The sequence below is a fragment of the Haliotis cracherodii genome, unplaced genomic scaffold (assembly GCF_022045235.1).
Source record: "Haliotis cracherodii isolate W230 unplaced genomic scaffold, xgHalCrac1.p SCAF_23, whole genome shotgun sequence".
Classification (NCBI taxonomy): domain Eukaryota; kingdom Metazoa; phylum Mollusca; class Gastropoda; order Lepetellida; family Haliotidae; genus Haliotis; species Haliotis cracherodii.
Genome location: NW_027266279.1, coordinates 1,369,429 through 1,396,381, shown reverse-complemented (window position 1 = coordinate 1,396,381; position 26,953 = coordinate 1,369,429). Strand labels below are relative to the sequence as shown.

Sequence of the window (26,953 nt, the reverse complement as noted above, 5' to 3'; positions counted from 1 at the left end):
CATTCACGTCTCTACATAAGTGCACTCATCTTAAACGCGACGTTAAACCCCATTTCACCTCACGTCATTATTTCTGCCTCGAAATTTAGAGATTTCAGGATTCCTTAAATCTTGAAGACTTCTTTCTAGAACGTCGTACAAAACGCAGAAATGAATTTATAATCAGCATGAAAAAGGTAAGGTTGGGAAGCCGTTGCGCGTCGTGTGGTCGCCACGTGCGTGTCGGGGAGCAGGTGCGCGTCTGTGGTCGAGGCAAATTGCTTGATCCTGGGGATTAGAGAGTTTCGTATCCCCTCTTGGGGAGAAATCGAAGCTGTCCGCACATAATGGGTCGCCAAGTCGCCTATGGCGCTGCAATTCGTGTTCCGTGGGTACGCGAGAAACCTATGATTACAGGTTCGAATCCCGGTTCGCCCCGATTATGTTTCTAGGTTTGTCAGTTTGGTGCCCGTGGTAAACGTCTGACTCCTGCATCACTTCGGGCTTTCCACTCACATTAAGCTGACAACCGTGATATAACTGGAATACTGTTCAAAGCGGATTAAGTCCCAACTCATTCACTCAGTTTACAATTGATAATACGTTGACCAACCTTATAGCACTGATGAAGCATTACAGCAATTGTCACAAGCAAATGAAACAGTATACATCGTGAGATCATGGTGCTTTCTTCAAATAATTACATTATGCTAAAAAGATATGTCTCTTAATTGCATGGTGATTACACGAAAAACACAATTATAATGTATCTATCTTAATTCCGTGAATAATTACTGGGGTCGAAGGTTTTTTGTTTTCGCACTCCTTAAGAGTATCCGGATTCTGGTCAGAAAAGGCCCCCAGTACCCCATGTTTACAGAAAGAGCTGATTAAACTTAAGATCCGGTTGTAAGAATGTGTGAATCCCCGTAGAATAGGTCTTCAGGAAAACCCACCATTGTCGTAAAAAGCGACTTTGCTTGTCGTAAGAGGCGACGAACAGGGTCGGTTGGTCAGGCTCGCTGACTTGGTTGATGCATGTCATCGTATCCCATCCGGATCGATGCTTGTGATGTCAATCACTGGATTGTCTGGTCCAGACTTGATTTTTTTTTACAGATCGCCATCATATAGCTGGGTATTGCTCAGTGTGGCGATAAAATACAACAACAAACAAACAGAAATGCGTGACCTGGCTGATTGTTTGCCCCACCCCGACGACGTGTTAATGCTATCAAACATGAGTAAGTCAGCTTTGATACAGCTGGAGTGAGGCGTGAAACAACATTTCATCACTCGCCAAAGAATATATTCTGCAACACATCCATACAACGAGTCATTGATATTAATGTGTGCAACCTCATCTTGACCCACCAGAAACTATGCAAAATGAAATAATAATTCAAATTCAAAGAAAGTAAACAGTCGAAAAGAAACACGGGAATCAATAGTCTGAGATCCACGCAGAATCCTATGATCACAGATATATGAGATCACACCCGATGGTGAATACAAATCACACTTATTATGGATCGTGTTCCACTCGTACCTTTTTGCATAATGTAAGTTGTACGGCAATAACTCTATATTTCCCTAGAGTCATATGGAATTCTCGCACTACCGTTATTCAACAGCCTCTATGACAGGCGGCATGCTGACACCATCAGAAGGACGGTGCTGTTGTTCAAAACATGCAGACTAGTTAATCCCGTGATTGAATGGAGTTGGCGAAGGAGGCAAAGACTGGTCCAAGTCCTTGATTGCGACTGCTAATGTTGAATGCACGGAAAATATATACACGTTGTACCACATATGCTTAAACGTAACGTGCGTGTACCACTCGAGATAGTCGACTACGAGCGCGACACTCAATTATCGATTCTCAGTTCTTCCCAAGGCTTGGTTTGGTAAGGTTCATTGCCAAAGTCCCAATCTGCGTGCTATTGGTATCACATCTCTATCAGCGCTCGCCCTGACACACTTAATTAATTTCTGTCACACGAATTGACAGTAAGGTCTTTCTCCGCACCGACATATTCTATCGACTCGAAGACATACTTGTCACAAGCAAGCGCCACCAAGGGCATCACTTCGTATCTTGTGTTACTAAAAAGAGTGAGATCTTGGGACATCTGCTTTTGTCACCGACGAACCAAAACAATTCCTTCCCGCCAAAACGCTCCGAGCAGACGACAACGTTCCGGGTCCATTGAGCTGAAGATCGCTGGCTTACTGTCATATGGGGCCGCTCAGTTTAAGCGGTGGTCAGTTATCCAACGTCTGTGTATTTGAATCCGTACAATAGCACGGTAAAAATAGCGAACAGAGCTAAGCCGTGGGGAAACCCAAAGCATCTCTATTTTCTCGGCTCCACAGCGAGTGCAGCGAGCGCCGCATCATCCCTGCATCCCGTTCTGGCTTCACAGCGGTGTGTTCCAAGTTCGCACCTGGAAACTAACTAACTTCGGAACTATGCCAACGGAAGAAACAGAAATGGCGCCGACAGTAGCGATCGAGACGGTGGTGATCGTTCGCCCGTTAAAGGTAAGGATCTTACTTTTTTCTCTCCCTGGTTGAACGTCATCTTTTCTGAGATATATGGCCACATGGATGTGAAATATTAACCGCTAGAATGTGACTGAAGTCGCAAACACAGCGACTTGGATGATATGGTTTGTGTGACCTAGAAAGTGATCTACATGTGTTTCAGGATATCCGACTCCGGCAGAACAGGGCTTGGGTTTCGGTCTTTACCTGTTAGATTCTCCAATGTCAAATGCCTAGTTTAGCTTCTACTGGTGGTAGTGTTTGAGTTTGTACGAGCTACAAGTGCAGTAATCAAATTAGTACATGCACTTGAACCCCCTTGCTCTGTGATATATCTATGAGTTGGGAGGCTACGGTGTAATGTTGCCAAGTATGTTGGTAGCACCTGCTTGTATTTCGCTCAAGGGGTTGTGACTATTGTTTGTGCTCCTGTCTCACTTAACCCGTTCAGGAGGTGAATAGTTCCTACATTTAAATTTAGCAGAATCGATTTGCCAACTGGTAAAACTGAGCGATTGTTATCGTCAATATTTCATGGGGTCTTTTATCAATATCTCCTGCATCTAGAATTCTGCCCTCAGAAGAACGAATCGGTTATGATCAAGCTCGCTAAGAGTTGATGTGTGCAGATCATTCATCAGCTGTTTGATTCTCGATCCATATGTCTGCTCCATGTAATACCCACACGCACAAGGGTTGACAGTCGCACATTTTATCATTTCGTTATGACTGTTTTTCAGAGATAAGTCGGAACTGTTTTTGTAAACGTCGTGACACATAACTATTTCATGATATTTACAATCTTCAATGTATTCAATGTGTTGTGCATTACTTAAAGAAATGTGCCTCGTCCAGTGATATTCGTTAGAATCTTTCTTGAACAATCGAATACACTTTGTATTTTATGTTTCATATTACAAAGCCCATGACGCATGCCTTATATATCTTATCCGGGCGGTCGGGTATCCCAGTGGTTAAAGCGTTCGCTCTTCACGCTGAAGACCCGCGTTCGATTACCGACATGGGTACAAACTGTGAAGCTCATTTCTGGTGTCCCCCGCCGTGATATTGCTGGAATATTGCTAAAAGAGGCGTAAAACCATTCTCACTCACTCACTCACTCGTTCACTTTCCACCATACCTACACACAAGCTTAAGGGCACAGGCACAGAATAAACAGAAACGAGAACACACTGACGCATGCACACACTTACAGACATAACATGTGATGACACATGCATATAAAACATGTTTAACCAGGAGCTTGTGTCGGAGTACTTTACCTTGAACCATTACCATTTGAACACTTTTAATCTTTAATGGGCTTCTCGTTTTGAATATTTGATATAGAAATGAACCCTAACTCTCTTTCTACCCTTAAACATCCTCTAGCGTCAATGAAGTAGTTATCGGTTGCACCAACATCATCATTTACCGTAACAAAGATGAGCATCCAACAAATCTATCCGGAATATTTGTTTCATTTTTAGTAAGGCCCTGTCGCATAATGTGTGTTACCTTATTATATAATCTTCGTATCTTTGACTAAGTGATTATAATAATCATACGCACCTTCCACGAGACAATTTGCATTCTCACTAACGGAATGTCGCCCGTGAACACGAGAACACTTGTAATATTCCTGGAACAGCGACTTACTCTGATGAGGTATTTTATAGTCATACATGCCATGCGTGCGAATGGTTTTGCCGGTGGCATACCTCCCCAACGAGCCTCTTCGTATGTGTACCCTACCCCCTGCTCCACACAACAGAAGCTGATGTTGTGTGATGCGATCCACGTGCGTGTCAAGAACGACTACCGTATTAGTTCCAGTAACATGTAGTAACATGTAGTAACATGTAGTAACATGAGGGACTGTAGTTTTCCTTGTTATGTGTTTAGGGTATGACAGGGCAATGTATGAATTTGCATGCACAATATTTTAAAGAATAGTCTTTATTAATACGTTCAGTCTGTCCCCCAAAATGATGGGAAGGGTAATTGGAAGCGAAGTTGTGTTTTTACACCTTGCATACCTTGCAAATTGTCAAGCAGATGTTATACTAGAAACTGTCGCTGCGTTGCAAATGCCTGGCTGCGCTTTCTTTTGTGTAATGATAGTGAAAAAGAGTCTACAACGTATTTCTAATTTCAGTAATGCTTTGTTTGTTTGTTGTTAAAAGACGCACTCAGCAATATTCCAGCTTTATGACGTCGGTCTGTAAATAGTCATGTCTGGACCTGACAATCCAGTAATTGATACGAGCATCGATCTCCGCAATTGGGATACTACGACATGCATCAACAATGTCAGCGAGCCTGATCACCCGATCCCGTAAGTCGCCTAGTATAGTCGCGACAAATATAGTCGCCTTTTATGTCGCACGGGTTGCTGAAGATCTATTCTACCCCGGATCTTGACGGGTAGACAAAGGAAGAACGAAAGAACGACCATACTACCTATATAATCTAGTAGCAGATATACAACTCTGGTAGATCAAATGACAATAATAGTGATGTAACAATACGTCGATACAATACATCGATTTACGACCCCGATATCGCGATACACATACGATACACTTCATAACAAGTTATATTTGTGTAACACGGGTGCTTTCGCAGATTTTCGCAGATTCTTCAATATTTCATTGCATGACATAAATAGCATAACATTCACAGTGCCCCCTAGCCAATATGTTTCTGCCCCACAATATCCATCTTTGATGCAGCATCACTGCGGCATGGTATCTCAGTGGGCTAGCACTATAAATCGGCATCAGTCCGGTCAAGTCAGGCAAACACACACACGTGTGTCACTATATAAAGCAATACTCTTGGACGCTACGTTAACCCCCATGTCACCGCACCTCATCTAGATCCTTCCCCCCATCAGGTGAATAACAGGATGCGCACGCACACGCACACACACACACACACACACACACACATACACACACACATACACACACACACACACACACACACACACACACACACACACACACACACAAAAATGAAGCCAGTTATAGTTGGATAAATACAAGTGACAAGGTTGACGTTACACAACTGAGATGGAATTGATGGACATGCCAGATGTTATCGTAGGGTGGGTACAGCGTAATGTGGTTCTACAATAGATTAAATGAGTTAAACAGTAAAATGAAATTAAATACCCCAAGCATTGGGGAGGAAAACTCCATTTGGTGCACTGATTCGATTAATTAAACACCCATTGTTGCCCGACATCATCAGTCTCCTATTTAAATAATGGTCCGAATTCTGTCGTAGTGATTCACCTGACTGTTATAATTCCGATCAGAACCGTTATAAGAAATTATGTATTTGAAAAAACTATCATTTGCCAGGAAAATAAGGAACCTTCTAGAAACATCTTAGTCACACAGTCCCTGAAAGATATTATTTCCCTTTCCACCACGCCCTTACTGTAATGATATGGCCCTAAATTAACCAAGTCTAGTTTTTCTACAGGTTCGGAATCTCACTGGGGCTGATTTTCACTTTAAATGTAGTTGTTTGTGTCTATTAGAAAATATATACTTTCAGACACTATTATTTAAATCGCCAAGATACATCTTTACGGACAATCGATACGGCAAAATTATGCAATCATTATGTGACGAACTACCTGCCCTTTTACATGAAATACCGAGAATAACAATTACACTATTAAACTGTTCATTGCCCTGAAATGTTTCCGCTCATCAATTAAACATACCTCAAGTGACAATTACCGATTCCTTGAACATTCATAATTGAACCATAGCCATTTTGGACCGTTTTTATTTTAAAAACATATTAAATTGAAATATCACCTGGGTAATGTATTGCACGTATTGACAGGGCAAAAGGTTAAGTTGTGGAAAGATGTCCATGTTATCTACAGGCCACCTGGTGAAACATGTGGTATTCATCTGGAAACAAGGTAGTCTCCGTGGGTGTGGTCGTGAATGTGTCCAAAGTGTTGGTCGTCCCACACGTCTTCACAATGACCCTTTTATTCATGCTTGTATATCGTCCTGGATCTTCTGTCCACGAATGAATATACTGTATGCTATATACTTCACTAGGTAAAGAATGATGACTGTGGATTTGGGGCCATGGTTCCCGTTTGGTATGGATAACCGGTTGTTGGCTTACCAGAATGAAGACGTGTTTACACATCAGAAAGTGGGTCTGGTTCACCATGGCTTGCAGTCTTCGCTTGGTTGTGCTTTCCTTATGCGTCAATGTACAATGAATTGGGGGTGATTAATTAGCGAAGGACTCACTCGTCAGATGTGTGGTTTAAACATATTTGGACATAAATACGATGCTCATGTAGAGTAATAATTTTTATAACGAACAAGCACATGACGAACTGACCGATAAAACGAACTTATTTTTTAGTCCCGACCATTTGTTGTATAAATGCTGTATATATGCCTATAACGAACTACGGTTATTACGAACTAAAATTAGTGGTCCCCTTGAGTTCGTTATAACCGTAGTTTACTGTATGTAAAGTATCTCGATGTAAGGAACATGTATGTCATAAGGGATATTTTAATTCATAATTTTTGATTCAGTTATCTCGACTCATACCGGTAATTCAAGATTCATATTACATGTCTACATGAATCCAACAATGACGATGTGATCCGGTGGTTAAAGACGCATATTTAATGTCTATATGAAACCAACGATGTCGAGATGCTCCGGTGGTTAAAGACGCATATTACATTTCTATATGCAACCAACTATGTCGAGATGCTCCGGTGGTTAAAGACGCATATTACATGTTTGTGGCTCTATCGAAGCTTGGGCAACTTTGGAAACTACGTGCATTTGAACAAAGTATTCTAAATTTGAAGGCTTCTATCTTCGGTTAGCGTCGTCATGGCGTCCATAGGAACCGCATCCGTTAGTAGGGAGGCATTTGTAGTCCCCGGATGCATGTATATATTGTACCAGGTACCCTCACATGTGACATCGTATTTCATGAACAGAGAGTACTATCGTCAGCACCACCTGTTGTTTATGAAGTATATGCGTTAAGACGTGTCCGTCTGATGGCCATTGCTGTCTTCCCCACACTACTGCCGACAGCTCTGGCACCTCAATAGCTGCTTGTTTATCTAGGCAGGCTGGGAGTTTTCGCATTAATCCCTGTACTTCAGTGTATATATTCGCGCATATGGCCACATGTGTATTTGGTGTAAGGATCCACTGTTTTGTTTACTCTTGGTGTTTCCATCAATATAATTTCATCCCTATTCTTTCGTACATATACGTCCATGCGGTTTTTCATATACTTTCATCCATATACTTTCTTTCATATACTTTCATTAATTTTTCAATTACTTTCATGCATATACTTTCATACATTTTCCCATATACTTTTATGCAAATACTTTCATTATACACTTTCATACATTTTCTCATATACTTTCATGCATATACTTTCATACATACACTTTCATAATTTCCCCATATACCATCATGCATATACTTTCATGATACACTTTCATACATTTTCTCATATACTTTTATGCATATACTTTCATTATACACTTTCATACATTTTCTCATATACTTTCATGCATATACTTTCATTATACACTTTTATACATTTTCTCATATACTTTCATACATACACTTTCATACATTTTCCAATATACTTTCATACATATACTTTCGTACAAATACGTTCATGAATATACATTCAGAAATATACTTTCTTACATATACTTTCATGCATATACTTTTGTACATATACCTTCATAAATATAGTTTCATAAATATATCCACATGTATCCACTGTATAACATATAATTCCACTGAACTTGTGCAGTGAAAGATTTATTATGACTTAAATCAAGTCTCGTTGTCCTATATTTCCAGTTGATATTCACAGCAATTCAAATACCACTTGAGATCAATGAGTGATCAACCATTCCCCTAACCTTAAGTGAATGGAGATATGAAATCGTGCAGTCTCATGTTTCGCTGGAATATAACTGGTTATTTCTATCCACGCTCTATTTGAATTTCTTATATCCTTAAATAATGAACTTTTCATCTTGATTTAACATATTGGATTAAGGAGGACAGACAGGTTAACGCCTCTTGAGACCACTGAAACTTATGCAGCTTTCCTCAAACAGCTTGAAATTAATTATAACGCACACGCTCACGCACACGCACACGCACCACGTACTGATTACGAATCCCCGACATCTTGATATTTGTCCTAAAATAGTTGGCGACGAGATTCAGTGTACTGACCGTGTATTAATAAACTGCAGGGACACATCTGCATAGCAATCACAACACGAATAATAGGAATGCACATCCCTCGGTCAACATTTGATGAATAAACAATGAATGAGTGAGTGAATATGGATTTACGCCGCTTTTAGCAATATTCCAGCAATACCACAGCGGGGGTCACCGGAAATGGGCTTCACACATTGTACCCATGTCGGGAATCGAACCCGGGTCTCCGGCGTGACGAGCGAACGCTTTAACCACTAGGCTACCCGACCGCCCGAATAAACAATGGTTAAGCAAGTACGTTAAATTTTGGAATAGAATTCACAATTCCTGTATTGCTATGTGTTGCACTTAAGCCACAATCATTTCGTTGAGACACTCAGGGCGTGACGGGGAAGCCAAGGGGCTTACACTTTCTCTTGTCCCGTCAAAGGCAGGAGTTCCATTCCGTATGCATATATGTACGACATGTGCCTCCCATGTCTTGTGTGATGCTCCTGGATTATTGTTGAAAGCGGCGTAAAACAATACTCCCTCACCTTCCCCAACAAAGCATATATTCAGCAAATTGCACTTAAATACGAATGATATTTCCCTCGGTCTTCCCCTTAGACAAATCCAGACTGAAAAATAATTTTTTTAAAATAACTTATCATCCATTATCTTCTACTCAGTGACTACACACAAAGCATTTCCCTGTCGTGCCTGTATCAGACGTTGTTTATGACGACGGTGCACATGTCTATTGTAGTATTTGACCTTCAAAGTTTGTCTGCAGATGGTAAATGACTTCATCACGTCTTAATTATCCCCTTTTCTATTCTTGCTGCTTCATCTCCTGGTTTGTTCAGTGCGGAATCACATTATTGATCTTGTGGATATAATGGCCGACATTACACGGCATCAGGTGTGGCAAGATTAGGGGGATCATGGTCAAATATGGCTATGAAGACAACCTCTGTGCATTTCTGGATACCAGACTAAGTGTACTTGAGTCCCCGTTCTAACCTTGTTAATACATATATTTATACAGTGCATGAGGTAGCCATATGAAACATGTTTAGGTACGTACAAGAAAATATGTATACACTTAAAAATTGGTTTTGACACAAAAAACCCAAACGTTATCATAACGTTACAAGGCATAAACACTGCAAACGGTCCAAAACACAACAATGATACCCATATCAAATACAGTTGCCATCGCCACCATGAAACACGGGTGTACATGTAGCTTCCTTTTGCCCTACAGTTTATGAAATATGATACTCGTGGGAAGGAAATATCTTTTGTGATTTTAAATTTCTCTTTTATTTGTCCTAGAGGAGGAAAGTGATGCTGTTAGGGCCCAAGTATGAGTTGCGTCACTTAGCTGCCAGGGTCCTGTTCCACAAAGGGATCTTAGTGCTACGTTGGTCGTAAGCCTATGATAAAGTATGGGAGTTACGACCAACTTAGCATTAAGATCGCTTTGTGGAACGGGGCCCAGGATCCGCTACCCTAACTACGTTCTGAATATGATGCTTGGTTTGTTGAACTTCCACAACTTGCATGTATGTTGGCTTTCTTCTCATGTTGAAATGTCAATACGTGATACAGCTGGAATACTAGTCGAAGAGGGGTCAAACAAAACCTTCTATATTTGAATTTGCTCAATGTATAGGGCGCAATAAAGTACCAACCAATTTCTACATTTGGGCGCAACGCGGTTGGTTGATTGTTTAACGCCGCACTCAGCAATATTCCAGCTACATCACTGCGGTCTGTAAATATTCGAGTCTTGACCAGACAATCCAGTGATTAATATCATGATCATCGATCCACGTAATTGGGATCGATGACATGCATCAACCAAGTCAGCGAGCCTGACCACCCGATCCCATTAGTCGCCTCTTAGACAAGCACAGTCGCCTTTTACGGCAAGCATGGGTTGCTGAAGACCTATTCCACCCCGGATCTTCACGGGTCGGCGCAATGCCGACTCCTTCGGGTTTTCCTATTGTATACAGTTTTGCAAAATAGCAATTTGGTGCTCTTGATTCTAAGATGAATGCATACGACACTCTAGGCATCTGTGACGAAACTGTGTATCCATGCAATAACGGAGAACACACCATCAGATAGTAGACATATCCATTACTTACCCAAGAATATATAGCTGCTGCGTGGAGACATGTGTGTTTCGCGTTAACATGTATTCCTGTATCTCCCTACGGTTTCCTCTGACTATTAAAAGGTCTCCAAGGTTATATATGCATGAATAGCGTCGATCGAAAATGAAGTAATCCCGAATGCATCAGAAGTACATGGCTTCGAACAATCAGTCGGGTACAAACTATCCACATCGTTTTCTTGCAGTTCAAGGCTGTGAAAGGGTGAAGGTCACATGATGCCAGGTATTCAGTAATGACCTGGCATAAATATTTACTTTTTGAAATAAATCTATTTAGGTTAGAATTATTTTGTGTTTATGACCGCAGTCTTGTTTAAAGTGGCCTTTTGAGGTTGATTGATTATTTATCATATCTCCATTGGAACGAGATAGAAGTCAATTTACAGCGTGTTTACCAGTCAATGGGAATGGTGATGGGGTGTAATGGAGGTGATCCCCATCTTTCTTGTCCTAATTACGTATCTGGAGGCTGTGTCGGGATGAAGGAGATAGAACATGCTTGACAACTTTATTGGCAATCGCAAACTTCTGAAGACCCCTGAAGATCCGGGGTAGAATAGGTCTTCAGGAACCCATTCGTGCCGTAAACGAATGAGGTGACAAACGGGATCGGGTGGTCAGACTCGCTGACTTGGTTGATGTATGCCATCATATCCCAATTGCTTGGATCGATTCTCATGATATCAATCACTGGATTGTCTGGTCCAGACTCGATTATTTACATACCGCCGTCATATAGCTGGAATTTTGCTGAGTGCGGCGTTAAACAACAAGCAAACAAACAAAGTACTGAAGGAATATGTTCTTTTTGTGTAAAGTGTTATTTCTGCTCGGCAACTGGCATTGTTTTATTTATTTGTAATATATACTTACTAACATGCGATTGCCATGTCATAAACATATTGCAATTATTTAAAAAATGCAATTTCAGTCTTATAGTCTTTTCCATTTATATGCCACACAAGCAATTTGGAAAAGGTGAAAAAACGTTCACCAGGTATTCCCTGAAAAAACGCCGTAGTATTCATTCAGCTGTAAAGAAATTAATGAAATATATGTACTGTCTGAAAGATTAAATGAAGTTTTAACCTAGCAGTTAATATGCCTTAGGTTGGGTTCCTCGCAATCTGTTGACTGACGTTAGGAGGGTACCCGGGTTTGCTACCAGGAATACAGCCCATCTGACAATCTGGGTAATGCAGAAGGCTGCAGTGTTGGGGAGTCTTCACATTCTCCGAAAAGTTCTGGGTGGGTTTGACTAAGCAGCGCTTCCTGGGAGAAGTGCCATTCGCTGTCTGGTCTGCGTGTAGAAGGGGGCAAGGGCTGCGTGTAGAGGGGGGAAGGGCCCCGAGCTGATGATGAGCCTCACTGTGCCAGGATCACCCAAACCCTCTTTGCTGCATGTTTTATTTTAATCAGTAAATAATAATAATCTCCATTAGCAGGTACAAAATGTGTGTTTCGATCTCGATTCGCTAAATAGCATTTTGCAATGAGTGAGTTATTATTTACTATTTGAAGGTTTGGTCCACTTCTCATTCAGTTAACCCGTGGAGATCCGGGGTAGAATAAGTCTTCAGCAAACTGTGCTTGTCGTAAGAGGCGACAAACGGGATCGGGTGGTCAGGCTCGCTGACTTGGTTGATGCATGTCATCGATCCCAATTGCGTGGATCGATGCTCATGATATTTAATCACTGGATTGTCTTGTCCAGACTCGATTATTTACAGACCGCCGTCATACAGCTAGAACATTGCAGAGTGCGGCGTTAAACAACAAACCAGCCAACCAACCAACTTAATTACAACGTCAAGTTTTCATGTGGACACCTAAAATCAGTACATCGTCAAAACATTAATGGCTATCCATGCTCGTATCACTGTCAGGATCTTAAACAAAGTGGAATCGACATTCAGAAACCATGTAGACGTTCACGAAGTATACCTGTAAACGTACAACCATGACACCACATCGCCGGGAAACGTCAAGCATGCCAGAAAAAGGATTTGTTTTGAGGACAGACAATTTGTGTGTGATGTTTTTGTAGCAGCGGTGTGTACTGGAAGACACCATTTTCATAAAAAAACAACAATAACAAGCTATTATTTTACGTTACAGGGCATATGTTTTTGTTAGAAAAAAAGTTCCTGAACTGTCCACATATATAATAGCATGCATGTTTGTCCGGTTCTGTTGTTTGTAATCATATCATAAACATATACACGACTGATGTCTTCATTTGTGACACAACTACGATGGTTATGACTGATGTTCTCGTGTCAAGTATGAGTGAATATGGTTTTACGCCGCTTTTAGCAATATTCCAGCAACATCACGGCGGGGGACACCAAAAATGGGCTTCACACGTTGTACCCATGTCGGGAATCGAACCCGGGTCTTCGGCGTGACGAGCGAACGTTTAAACCACTAGGCTCCCCGACCGCCCATGTCAAGTATGACCACCTACTTGTTTTGAGCTCGAGGTTAGCCAGAAATTGTGAGAAATGGAAATAGTTTTATGTGACCTTTCGCTTACTCAAGCTTTGTGCTTGACTTGATCGAATTTGCTTTTCCTGCACCCCTTGAAAAATCGATGAACAGTTGATTGATAGGCGAAGGGAGAAGAATATGTAATTCTGCGACAGATCGACTTGACATGATTTTCAGTATGGCGTATGATGGTGATTTTGATTCCATTGATGTTTTTACTCTATGCATCCCACTATCAACAAGCACGTGCGCACTCAGACGTTCATAAATATTCAACGCCAACGCCAGAGAATAATCAGCCTCGATTATCTGCCGAAACAGATTTCAATAGGCGTAACAGGCTAAATATTGCTGAAAATATTAATGGATCACTGAAAATCACACCCAAAGGGTGAGCACGACCAGCTCCACCGGTAGTACCTGTCACTGACATAAAACTTTTGTGTGTGTATTTCATCTCTGAATACACCAAATCTACGCTATCGCTATTGATTAATGAAACATAGCTTGTCGAGGTGTGACTGTTACAACATGATGTGATTCACTGAAACCTTGTCCCTGCACCAACGGCTAAAACCCCCTTGTAAATATTTCACCTGAAGCTGGTTGTGACATCATTTCTGACGCACACCTTTTCTGTGCCCAATGGAACATCTCTCCAATCTTTTGTCCTAAATAGGAGGCCCGTGAAGATCCGGGGTAGAACAGGTCTACAGCAACCCTTGCTTTCCATAAAAAACGACTCTTCTAGGCAACTAACGGGATCGGGTGGTCAGGCTTGCTGACTTGTTTGATGCATGTCATCGTATCCCAATAGCGTGGATCGATGCTCATGATGTCAATCACTGGATTGTCTGGTCCAGACTCAATTATTTACAGACTGCCGTCATAAAGCTGGACTATTGCAGAGTGCGGCGTAAATAACAAACCAAACCAACCAATCTTAAATAGGATGGACCCATTCGCCACCAGAATGAGTGAGTATTGCTTTATGCCGCTTTTAGCAATATCCCAGCAATATCACGACACCAGAAATGGGTTCCGTACATTGTACCCACGTAGGAAATCGAACCCGGGCCTTCGGCGTGACGAGTGAAAGCGTTAACCACTAGGCCCCGCGACTGCAGAACATCCTTCTCTCTACCTCATCAGTAACCTTTAACATAATGTCTCTGACATGATGGCTGATGGGTCCAGGGTAGTTATCTTTACGAAATGTAGAGATAATACCCTGGACAAGTGAGGATGGATGTGTGATATGTTTCTTTGATGTTGCGATCAAATATCGTTCTATTTTTCTGCACTTTTGTATGCATTGGTAACAAGCTAACCAGTGATAATATGTACCGTGGTGGAGGCAATCACTCTTGCAATATTGGCTGAACCTACATGTCTTCACAGTGAAATGCCACCGGATACGTGTTGGATATGCGACTGGAGAGTCGAAAATAGAGATTGGGGACATACATTATTATTTATGCCGTAAGTGGTATTTGACCTTTAAAGAGTGAGTGTGATTTTACGCCGATTGTAGCAATATTCCAGCAATATCACGGCGGGGGACACCAGAAATGGGCTTCACAGATTGTACCCATATTTGGAATCGAGCCCGGGTCTTCGGCGTGACGAGCGAACGCTTTAACCACGAGGCTACCTGACTGCCACATTTGACTTTCAAGGTCTGCTCCAAATGCAACTTGGGGTATTTTCAAGTTTTTTGTCGAGAAAAGGGGACAAAATTGTAAATATATTTCCTCACAGCAGCGTGTGGACAAAACGATACTTGACATGTGTTTTAAATTTAGATAAATGCTGAATTTAGATAAACGCCATGGAAATATGACATTTGGGATGCTGACAAAATGTTTCATGGAAATGACTGTTAAGTGAATGCTATTTCCAAGTGATCTACGGTGCAATTTCCCTATGTTTCCTCAATCCGCATCACTTAAACAGGCCTATAATCAATACGTCTTTAATGCATTAACAAACATACTCAAACACTGGTAAGAGTTCGAAATACGACCGACATTGAGATTGAGGACTAAAGTATAGATGTTCAAATTTTACCCAAATGTTATGGGGTCATATGTGTGCATTTTAGAATTTTAACAGCTTAAGTATTGAAGAAGTGTAAGAGCATTAAACCATTTAGAGGAATTATTAAGTAGAAAATCAATAATGTCTTCATCTGAAATGCACTGTGATTGAAATCAATACCTACAGAGGTTCTCTAAAGCCCCTGTTAAAAGAAAGGAGTTCAATTGGAGATGTTTTGTCCATCCAAAACCTCCAATTATTGCAGTATTGATCCCTTTGCATGTGCCTGTGCTATTCTTCAAAATGTAGCATCTGTTGCATTTGTCGACGGAGACAAGTTGGCAGATGCCCGGAATATTAGATACATGGGACCGGCGTACAGAACACCCCCATTCCAGAAAGAAAACAAGTGAAACGTGATACCTCTACGGCACTATACATGTACGAGCGTTCGGAGATATCGCTTTGTGTTTCTGAAAGGTATCTTAAGTAGATATCAGATGCGTTATCAAGATCAAACGCTTGGATTCATCATGCATGCTGTATAATCGTTTTTTATTGCAGTCGAAAAAATCATGAGTGTTGTGCACCATTGATGTACATTTATTACAAAGGGGGAGGGGGTCGGAATTTTCTCGATACAAATATATTGTCCCCGAAAATTCTTGAAAAATATAATTATGCTTCAGACTGTCGAAAAAAGGATACTTTCTGCCACGTCTTGCATACATTGTTGCAAGACTTTTTTTTCTAAAAAAAGGGTTTTAAGGCGCATATGTTTAAATAAGAATATATCTGGTTTTGTAGCTGTGGCTGAAAAAATATCCTGTCTCGATACACAATCAAACTGGATTAAAAAAATGTAAGTTTTTTTTTCTATTTCGCTTCTTGTCGTCCAATTTGTGAAGGGATTAGCTTCTCGGTGGAAGGTGATATATGTATTTATCTGTTTCGGTCTACATTACCCTTCTTTTCACTGGTGTGTGTTCAGCAGTGTCAATCGATCACCATCTCACAACAGAGTTGATGGGTTTTCGCACGCACCTGCCATCCGAACGGCTTCGGCTCATCCTCATGCCACAGGGGATTGCCTCTATTCCGATAGCATGTGAGGTGTGGATAGAAAAGCATAATTTATTCTGTGGGTCTTTGAAATAACATGTCGTCTTCGTGGTCTTGGGTCGAGAACCCGTCTCGTTCCATATTTAACTGATGAATTCGGTGAGGTGAAATGGGGTTTAACGTCGAGTCCAAGATTCTTGCACCTACATACATCACATTTCTTCATGTAATGTCAGTATGGTTTTCTGTCCATATGATTGATCTGACAGTATTTTGATAACTGTAATATAAATTTTGATGATTCTAGTTTTGAAGCTTTAAATTAAATATTGAAATAATTGAAGCTTTACTTAATGATCGTGTTTATCAGCTGGTTAGTCAACAGTGTGAGCGCATTCGAGGTGAATTGAAACGGGGTTTAACGTCGCCTCCAAGATTATTGCACTTATATAGCGAGGTGCATGCACGTGTGTGCGTGCGAACGTGCGTGCGTGCGTGCGTGCGTGCGTGGCTGCTTGTACTAGCCCGGGCTAATGCCGATTACATAGTGCTAGCCAACTGAGATATCGCAGTTGAACATGAATACCCCACTCAGACACAGTATACTGACTCCGAGCAGACCTGTCCTTGTTTTAGCCCCATAATGCCGAGCGCGAGGAAGGGTAACAGCAAGTACCATCTTTAAACGTCTTTTGGTATGACGCGGCCGGGGATCAAACGCCGGACCTTCCGCTCTCCCACTAGACCTTGTTCTTTAACTGATGAATTAAGCATGAAAGATATAGTGTACCTATGCCCAGTGAAGCAAAAAAACACAGTTTGATTGAAAAGATGAATATCCGAAGGGAATGATCTCTCGTAAATTCTAACTCAATGAGCAATTAAGGTTAAGTGCTAACTGACTTTTATGAAAATGAATTTTAGCAATGAAGAAAACCAATTTGACATACTCGCACCCGTTGATTATTTATTGCTTTGTTAAGGGTTCTGTGCACCTCTACTGAGGTGTTATAAACATGTGCAATATATTACGTTGGCTTTTTATCTTAAGGCAAATCGTACTTGAGTCTCTCGTGAGTCTGTCGTACGTCACTTATTGAAAAGACGTAACATTACTTTCTCATGATATTCGCACTAAGTAGACGGAGAACGTAACGAGTCTAAAGTGGTTACATAGGTGTAAAGTGCGCTTTCAATTATATTAACGGAAAGAGGCTGAAGGTAGTTTTAACCTTCATGACGATTTTTCCCTCTCGGCTGTCGTTTATAATTTGCCAAATTTCAATTTCTTAGACCTGGTTATGCTGTAAACGGTAATCGTCTTCTTTTTAAGTACCATGGTTATGTGATCAGTGTGCCTAGGATTAAGGTAACTGCAGGATGTTATACGGGAATGAGAGGGGTACCGGTGTTAAAAACATTCTTCATGTTCTAGTTTTTTTTCGTTGTGTTGTTTTTATCCAAAGAAACGGGCTCCGTCCGTCTGTCCGTCACGTTTCGTTTCCGGAGCATAACTCATAAACCGTTCAATATTTTTTCATGAAACTTTGCAGGTCTGTCAGGTACATGCTGAACTGGTGCCTTTTGTTATTGAGAAATTTGAGAAATTTTTATTTTTTATGTTTCCATGGCAACAAGATGGACTTAGGTTCCAAACTCATCTTTTTTTACAATTTCCATGACATGTTCCACTTTGGTTAAAATTTTTTAGGGTTTGTTTAGATTTAATTATGTCATAAATTCTGCAACAGGGGCGGGGGATATAGTCACGTTAGTGGCAAACTCTTGTTATTTTTGGCATCATGTTTTCAAAGTACCACTGTTTTGAGAGTGTTTTCGTCTCTGTCCTCTTCATCGTTAGTCCGATGAAATTCCCTATTTTGACTTTTACAATATGTTCCCGTGTATTTATAGGTGAACAATTGACTTGCCCTTGCGTGTGTTGTTGGCGGATGCCACCAGCGGTGCAGGATACGCGCACCTTTTCGCGAACACCTGGTGTCATCACGTTATGACGGTGATTCAGAACCATATGCTCAAGATATAGTCAGAATCGTACAACTGACTCTGCTTTTAGCAGGTACTTTTTATTGAAAACAAATAATTATTGTTTTGTCGCTTCCATTTCCAATATGCCTCAGGCTGTTTTAGTAGTTCTCTCCCCCTGCTACACACAGTAACTACAAGGAATAACGGTTTATCTGCCCAAGGTGGACAAATGGCCTTGAGCTTTTCATGATGGGGTTGATAGCATTTGTTAACGAGGGAAAGACACTTTGTAGGTGAGTGAGTTGGGTTTAACGCCGCTTTTAACATTATTCCAGTTACGGCGTGTCAGCTTAATGTGGGAGGAAAGCCCAAAGTGATGCAGGTCTCAGACGTTTACCACTTCGGTGAAACCCACAAGCACGTGTATAAGGCTGACAAACCTTAAAACATAATCGGGGCGAACCGAGATTCGATCCCAAGTCATAGGTTTCTGGCGTGCCCAAGGGACGCAACTCCGCACAGCGAATCGCGGCGCCTTAGACGATTGGCCCCGTGCCCCAAAGAGACGCTTTGTAATTCTTTTGTTTAGTACGCTGAGCTTAATATGACACGTAATTTGAAGAAAGAAAACTAAAGTATGTGAAATATCATTCCGACAAAAAGACATTCAACCATCTGTTGTCCATTCATGGCGTCACATGTACGTATCGGTAGAGTATTAACCTCTACCTTTAGAGACTGATAGGTGAAGTTTTTTTAATGTTTGAAGTAAGAACAAATAACGTGAAAATAATGATACATGTATACCAAATGCCGAATGTTTCACAGATCGCATGATGCCACTTCAAATACATATGGGAGCACTGGTGATCCAGTCGTCTTAGGCGCAGCAATTCGCTGTGCAGATTTGAGTCTCTTGGGCGCACCAGAAACCTGGTGACGTTTCTTTTGCGGTTCAGTATATATATTCATGCGCACATTGTAGGAATACGTGCAATGTTTAGGTAATGTTTGTGAGAGATGAAAAAAAGGTGTTTCGACGTAGGTATTCAAGAATTGCATTATGTGATGAAGTGGTTATCACGCTAGTGTGTTTTGGTATGGTAAATATCTTTTATTAGGAATAAACACAATGTACTTAGCTCGCCAAGGCTTGATAAATACAATGTTTATTCCTAATACGGGATATTAACCATCCCAAAACACACTCGCGTGATAGCTTCTATTGAACTATCATTTGTTATGTAAGAATATTCTGGCATCAGCAGATCGTCTCGTCAAGTGACATATCTCCATACACACATACGTTGTGTCCCAAGCTTACCATTGTAACAAGGTGTGGATAATATTGACGGCATTCACTGCCATGCATTATTGATTAATCATGACACCAAGTCCCGACCTCAGAATTAAATCCTGGCGTTCGGTCTAGACAGAGCATCACACTGTGTTCATTTGTAAGATATTGCAGTTGAGAGAGGACATCATGCATCTTCCAAGGGAGCTTCTTTGCATCATTCTTGATATATTGTCTCTAACTATGGAATAAATAGTTACATTACATTTAATTCCAATAAATTGTTGAACGTTTGCACCAAACAGCTCCTTGATCTTCATAGAAAACTGAATTTCCCTTCAAAGATTACATGATTTATGCTAAAATACTCGACACCGTCAGTTTCAATATAATTTTGCAGTTCATGTCTTTATGTTCCGAAGGGTAAATGTCTGCTTCATCTGAACCAATATTCCTGATAATATACAGTCTCTGGACGTCTTATTTATTATGTCTCCATACCATTCTGTCACCTGCTCGACAGCTGTGACAATAAAGTGAATTATTATCCAACACACATTGTTGTCGGCTGAACGAGCTCCTATGCGTACCGCCACGCATTATTCTACCGCGGGTCGTATTAGTCGCTTCAAAAACTACTGCACACCTTCGGCTGTACAGAAAACATCGACTGTGACGAATTCCATGAATTCTCGGTGATTCGTTTGAATAGGGAATCAATACAGATCTCACTCCCAATGTGGGTTTTATTACAAGCATTGAAGGAGGTTCTCGAAGGAGGTTCTCAGAGGAAGTTCTGGGACCACTCCACATCTGTGCAGGAGAAGCAGTACAGACTCTCACTGAAGAGTGGTTGTTATTCCCTCTGCCATCTTCACTTGCAGCAATAGTACATAAATAATTTGAACTTTTGGCACAGCAAAATACAAGGATGAATACATTGTATTGTTTTGTTTTCCCTTTTCCCAACATTGGTTAATTTTTAATATTTATAGAATTTCACGTGAACGACTTTGGCCCTTAATACGAAGAATAATTTAGCTTAGTCAAGTTGACATAAAAGTTTCCGTTCGCCTGAGTGTAGGAGGGCAAATTTACATTTTATGATACTAATATTGATAAAGATAATAATGCATCTCTTTCTACCGGGTACCCATTCATTGCTGGGTGCACAGAGGCACATGTCGAACAAAGTCACTTGCCTAAGGAGACACCACATGTGGTACATATGATTCAGTGCGGGGCAGGCCTGAAGCCATGAAAACTCTCAGGAGCCAAACTGCCGAAACGCGGTCACCCATCCAACTACTCTCCGCGACCGATGTTGCTAAACCTCACCAGATTTGTGACCTGTGCACAGGACCACGTGGCCATCACATTTGTTGTAACATCCGACTAAAATGGGGTTCGAGTTAACAGAATGTGAAAAGTGATGTTATATAAAACTTTAGAAATTAAACGCAATGAACGTCATAGCGACAAAACCCTTTTCATTAATCATAAGAAATCAATGCCATGATTCCAACTCTATTCTAAGTATGTGACCATGAATCAGTATCAAATAGGCATGACAATAGTCTCACCGATGGAACCCGTCACAAATACACGCAAAGGCAAGTAAGATTATCAACTGAACATACACTGGGAATAGGGAATTAATTGCGTCACAGCATCCTAACGAGCAATAGATTGAGTGAGTGAGTGAGTTGGGTTTAACGCAGCTTTTAATAATATTCCAGTTACATCACGGCGTGTTGAGTTAATGTGGGAGGAAAGCCCGAGGTGATGCAGGTCGCAGACGTTTACCACTTCGGTGAAACACACGAGCACGTGTATAACGAGCAATTAAGTAGGTTATGTTTTCAACGAAAACTGTCGGGCAAAAACAAATACACCCATGTTTGATGGTTGCTAAAATGAAACAAAAGAGAAATGGTTGTTTCGATGGTGATATATATCATACGGGTATCACAGTTGTGTTTTGGACCGTAAGTTTGCAAGTTTGTTTTGGCGACTGTGTAATATTGTTTGTCAGATCTAATTTTTAAGTGTCTTCTTTGTTTACCCGGAAGTGTACATAAACTTTATTGAAACGTTGGTCCTAGAAAGGTGATGGACTCTGTGAAGATGAGGCATACTCTCCATTCACAAAAAAACAAGCTTAATGTTCACTTGATGAAGCTATCTTAAGAGTCCGTTGACGACTCTGACGAGTGAACATTAAACTAATTCATCTGAAATATGCCTAAACGATGCTTCTGGAATCAAAGAAACAAAGAATATAGATAGTACTTTGTGGTTCTGAGCTGTAACCTTGATCAAACAACTTCTGAGCAAGAGTCGTATGACGCCCTTTGAAATCTTGGTAGAAAGAGCATGCTCGATTGTTTCTCAAAGGTTGTAAAATGTAAACGCCAGTGGCTGGAGCTTCTGAAATATTGCGCGACATGAAGGGAAAATTGACTTTTGGCAGATAAAGTCATCCCTCTTGTCATACAGTCTTCTGGTGAATGCTTTGTCACTCTGAATCGTTACGCATAGATCTAAATATGAAAGAGATGAGGCAGTCTCACTGGTCTCCCATATTTCTAGTTCATTCTACCCCATTTCACCTAAAATTAAACTCCTTCATCTGAACTAGGCATAAAGCTAGAATCAAAGGAACAAGGAATATAGATAGTACTAAGTGGTTCTAAGCTGTTAATGTACCGATTAAACATATAAGAATAATATATTTATAAATACACTTACTATAACATGAAAAGCAAATCCTTCAAAGTGATTGCCATCAGGATACACCCTGGCCGTAACGTGATTGCCATCAGTAGTGGCAGGATACACCCCGGCCGTAACGACAAGTACGCTGTTCATAATCTCCACTCTTGACAGCAAGGGCCAGCTATCCATGTGTTTCTATTTCAGGATAGCCGCGACGTCATTAAGCTGTATAATTAGTTGCCTGTGATAGAGTGTTTACGTATTACAATCCAGAATAACCCACGCATCTTCATATCACCAATAATTTGTTTTATGCAAAAAATTCATCCATCTTTGAGAGGCATTTAGAAGTTGGAGTACTAAGTAAGGAAAAGATATATGGATGAACAACTTCTTCAACCGACACTGAAACGTCTCTCCTAATTGTGACAAAGAGGTTGTTCATCTATGTATCTTATCCTTACCAATTGTAACATAAACGATTAAGTCATCAATCTTGATACGTGCTTAAAAAAGCTTCTTTGAGAAATATGTAACAGTAATGATTTGTCTTTTGCGAAGAATATTATTGAAAGTAACGCATGGTTACTGTTGATAAATGTTATTTCTGTATAAATGAGCGTTTGAGTTTTCAATTCCTAATTTGGTCTGACTATGGTGTATGTTACCAACGCCATAGTCAAATTGCATACTGTATGCGGTCTAAAGCGCCACCAACTAAAGAGGTAATTCATCATGTCTTCACGTGGGAATGGGGGCACGAGTGGCCCAGTCATGTGAGGCGCCGCGATTACCTGTGCAGAGTTGCGTCCCTTGGGCACGCCAGAAACCTATGATTGTGGGTTCGAATCGCCCTGATTATGTTTCTAGGTTTGTCAGCACCATACCCGTGCTCGTGGGTTTCACCGAAGGGATAAACGTCAGAGACCTGTGCCACTTCGGGCTTTCCTCCCACATTAAGCTGACACGCCGCGATATAACTGGAATAATGTTACAAGCGGCGTTAACTAACTCACTCACCCAATTCACGTGGGAATAGTCGCAGTTCACTGCCGGTTACAGCAGTCTATCATCTATTTATGCAACAACCGACATATATTTCCCAGGACAATTTAGAGAGAGAATGCCTGAATGTAGGTTTACCGGTTGACTATCTTGAATACGTTTCTAATTCCAAGTCGCTAAACTTCGTGATGGTGTTTGCGCGATGCATCAAGCTGATCACATGTGTTCTGTTGAAGACACCTTTTCTGACCTTTAACATTCAATCAGACGGAGGCAATGCCACCAGACCTCGATCAATGCGTGAAGCGATTGCTCGTTACCAGCTTGAAATTACGTGTAGAGTCCTATTACATGTTACACGAGCCTCCTTAAAGTAAGACCTCATTACTGTAATATTCCAATGGAACACGCACACAGGCTCTTTCCTAATTGCAGCTTGTCTTCTTTGAAGGGGATAATAGATCATTAGGTCTAATGGTGTATCGAGGCAAACATGCAGTCAAATGGTATACACGCGCATTAAGTCAACAAACCTGACTCTACGCCAAGTTCAAAACAGGTGCTATACTGCCCTGTTTGACTTAGTCCCCTGGAGAAATAATTGGCTGGCTCGCTATAATGGCTACATAAACAGTTTGTTCGCTGTGTTAGCTTGATCGTGTTTCTGATGCTTGTGTTCTGATATCCAGATTGGTGTCGTACACACAGGGGATTCCGATGGCACGGCTGAAATGTATTCAGCTTTTGCCTAATGTCTCTCAAGAAGACATTCTACACTGATGAATATTTGTATGCCCTGTATTTGTATATTTGTGATGGCTAAGTGAATGCATATGTAAACATGTTTTTGGCTGTTGCGTCTTGTGGAATGCTTAAATATATTCACGTGTTAGGCGGTGTCACACATCACATTTCTTCATGGAATGTCAGAATGGTTTTCTGTTCATATGATTGATCTAAAAGTACTTAAAATAATAATGTAAAGCGTGATGATTATATCCTTGAATCTTGAAATGATTTGTCTTTTAACGATCGTGTTTATCAACTAGTTATTCAACAGTGTGCAACAGTGTCAACGCAATCGAAGTGAGGTGAGGTGAAATCGCGTTCAAGATTTTAGCGCACTTACATAGCGACGTGAATGCACGTGTGTGTGTGTGTGTGTGTGTGCGTGTGTGTTTGCTGGTACTAGTCCGGACTCATGCCGATTTATCGTGCTAGCCCACAAAGATACCATGCCGCAATTTAACATGAATACCCCACTCAGACACAGACTACTGACCATTGAGCCGACCAGGCCTTATTTTAGCCCCTTAATGCCGACCGCCAGGCAGGGTAACAACAAGTTGTATATTTTTACGTCGATTTGAATGGCCTGGCCGGGGACCTAACCCCAGACCTTACGCTCCCCTGGCGCAGGCTCAAACTATCAGACTGGTCTGAGCGCAATGAGGTACATGATCGATCTGTTTAAATAAACATTCAGGCGTACAGTTTCTTTTACGTAATGTACATTTAGAACAATCATATACTCTTATCTTTAACAGGGATCGTTGGTAAACGTTCGATGTTTCGATAACAATTACAAAAAACATGAAACAGTAAGTTTTGTGTACACAGGCTGAGACAAAATATTTTTTTCGAAATAAAAGCGACAAAACTCTTTCTGTATTCACAAGAAAGATGTTTATGAATGACGATCAGATAGTGATGATACCAGGTGTTCGCGAAAAGGTGAACGTATCCTGTCACTGGGGGCACCCATCACAAATACATGCACAGGTAAGTCAATTGTTCACCTGGTCATATGGTACAACTAATATGGTACAATAAGGAATTACATCGGGCGTTATTTTTGTCACAGATGCATCAACTTTGGAAATATCCTCCACATGTCAACCATTAGAAAAAAATGAAAACATTTTGAAAGCTACGCGAAACATGTTTTCAAAAGGATACGAAAATATGATGTAATCATAACACGTAAAGTTCCAAATGCAAGTAAGACTCAAAATCAGCACTGATTTATAATCTTATGTAAATTCATGTATGACTAAGCTCATCATGCAAGACAACTCACTCGGACTCGAATTCGAGAAACATGTCGAAAAAACTTTAATCTTTTTGTTTCCATTACTTCAACATACTCAAACTACTGCTTTGTCTGAACAAATCCACATCCACATCTTCATCCACCCTCATCCTCATCCTCATCCTCATCCGGTTTTTGCCTCAGATGGGCTCACAGACAAGAACATTGGGCGAGTCATTGTGCAAGTGGCGAAAGCTGCCAGAACGACAGGAACACCTGGTGTCATCACTGATTTCAGTGATCCATTCCTATAATGTTCACTGCTATTTTGACTCTGACGCCGAAGTTATTCTCTGGCGTGTTTGTGTTATATTTTGTTTTTGTAAAAGGAGAGGATTCCACTGTCTCAAATATCAGGACAATATCCGAGGTCGAAAGTCTTAGTTGATTTAGACCGTTGAGGCAGTTCATATCAATAACACGCCGTGGCAGGTGGCACGCTAGCTTGATGGAGTCAGTGTAAATAGCCTAGGTCACTTGGGATCTCAATGATTGATCTGTCATGATACATTTAACTTGAGATGTCTTGAAGTGGTTCACAAACAACTATGAACTAATGCTGGCCATTTTCAGGCCTCCGATGTGAAGCGACATTAGTTTTAGAGGATGTATTTGTATTATCTGAGTGACTGAGTGAATTTAATTTAACGTCATTTTAAAAAGTATTCCAGTCAAATCACAGCTTGTCAGCTTTATGTGGGAGGAAAGCACTAAGTGATTCAGGTCTCAGAATTTTACTACTTTGGTGAAACCCACAAGCACGGGTATGGTGCTGACAAACTTAGAAACATAACTGGGGCGAACCGGGATTCGAACACACAACCATAGATTTCTGGCCTGACCAAGGGACGCAACTCTGCATACCCGTACCCCTTCTATCTGATGTTAAAAGCTTACGTATATAAGGTGTGATCATACTGACGTTAAAATGCTATCAAACACAACAGCCACTGTGCTATTGCTTCAACCAGGCCTATGACACTGACATGGAGTTCATTACACTCTCGGGTGTCAGGTAGGCGGTGCAATTTTATTTATTTGTTTGTTTGTTGTTTAACGTCGCACTACATCGACCTCCGCAATTGGAACACGGTGACATGCATCAAAGTCAGCGAGTCTGATCACCCGATCCCGTTAGTCGCCTCTCACTACAAGCATAGTCGCTTTCTACGGCAAGCAGGGGCGGTCGGGTAGTGGTTAAAGCGTTCGCTCGTCACGCCGAAGACCTGGGTTCGATTCCCGACATGGGTACAATGTGTGAAGCCCATTTCTGGTGTCCCCC

The 26,953-nt window shown here is 41.0% G+C and overlaps 1 protein-coding gene across 1 annotated transcript in view; it reads left to right on the top strand.

The window, feature by feature from the left end:
• Nucleotides 1–2,466: 2,466 nt before the first annotated feature.
• Nucleotides 2,467–26,953, top strand: part of LOC139471774 (transmembrane protein 47-like) — a 100,731-nt gene continuing 76,244 nt past the window's right edge. Inside the window, exon 1 of the mRNA XM_071254265.1 lies at nucleotides 2,467–2,523. Coding sequence (XP_071110366.1) covers nucleotides 2,473–2,523 — 51 coding nt within the window. The 5' untranslated portion in view covers nucleotides 2,467–2,472. The remainder of the gene's footprint in view (nucleotides 2,524–26,953) is intronic.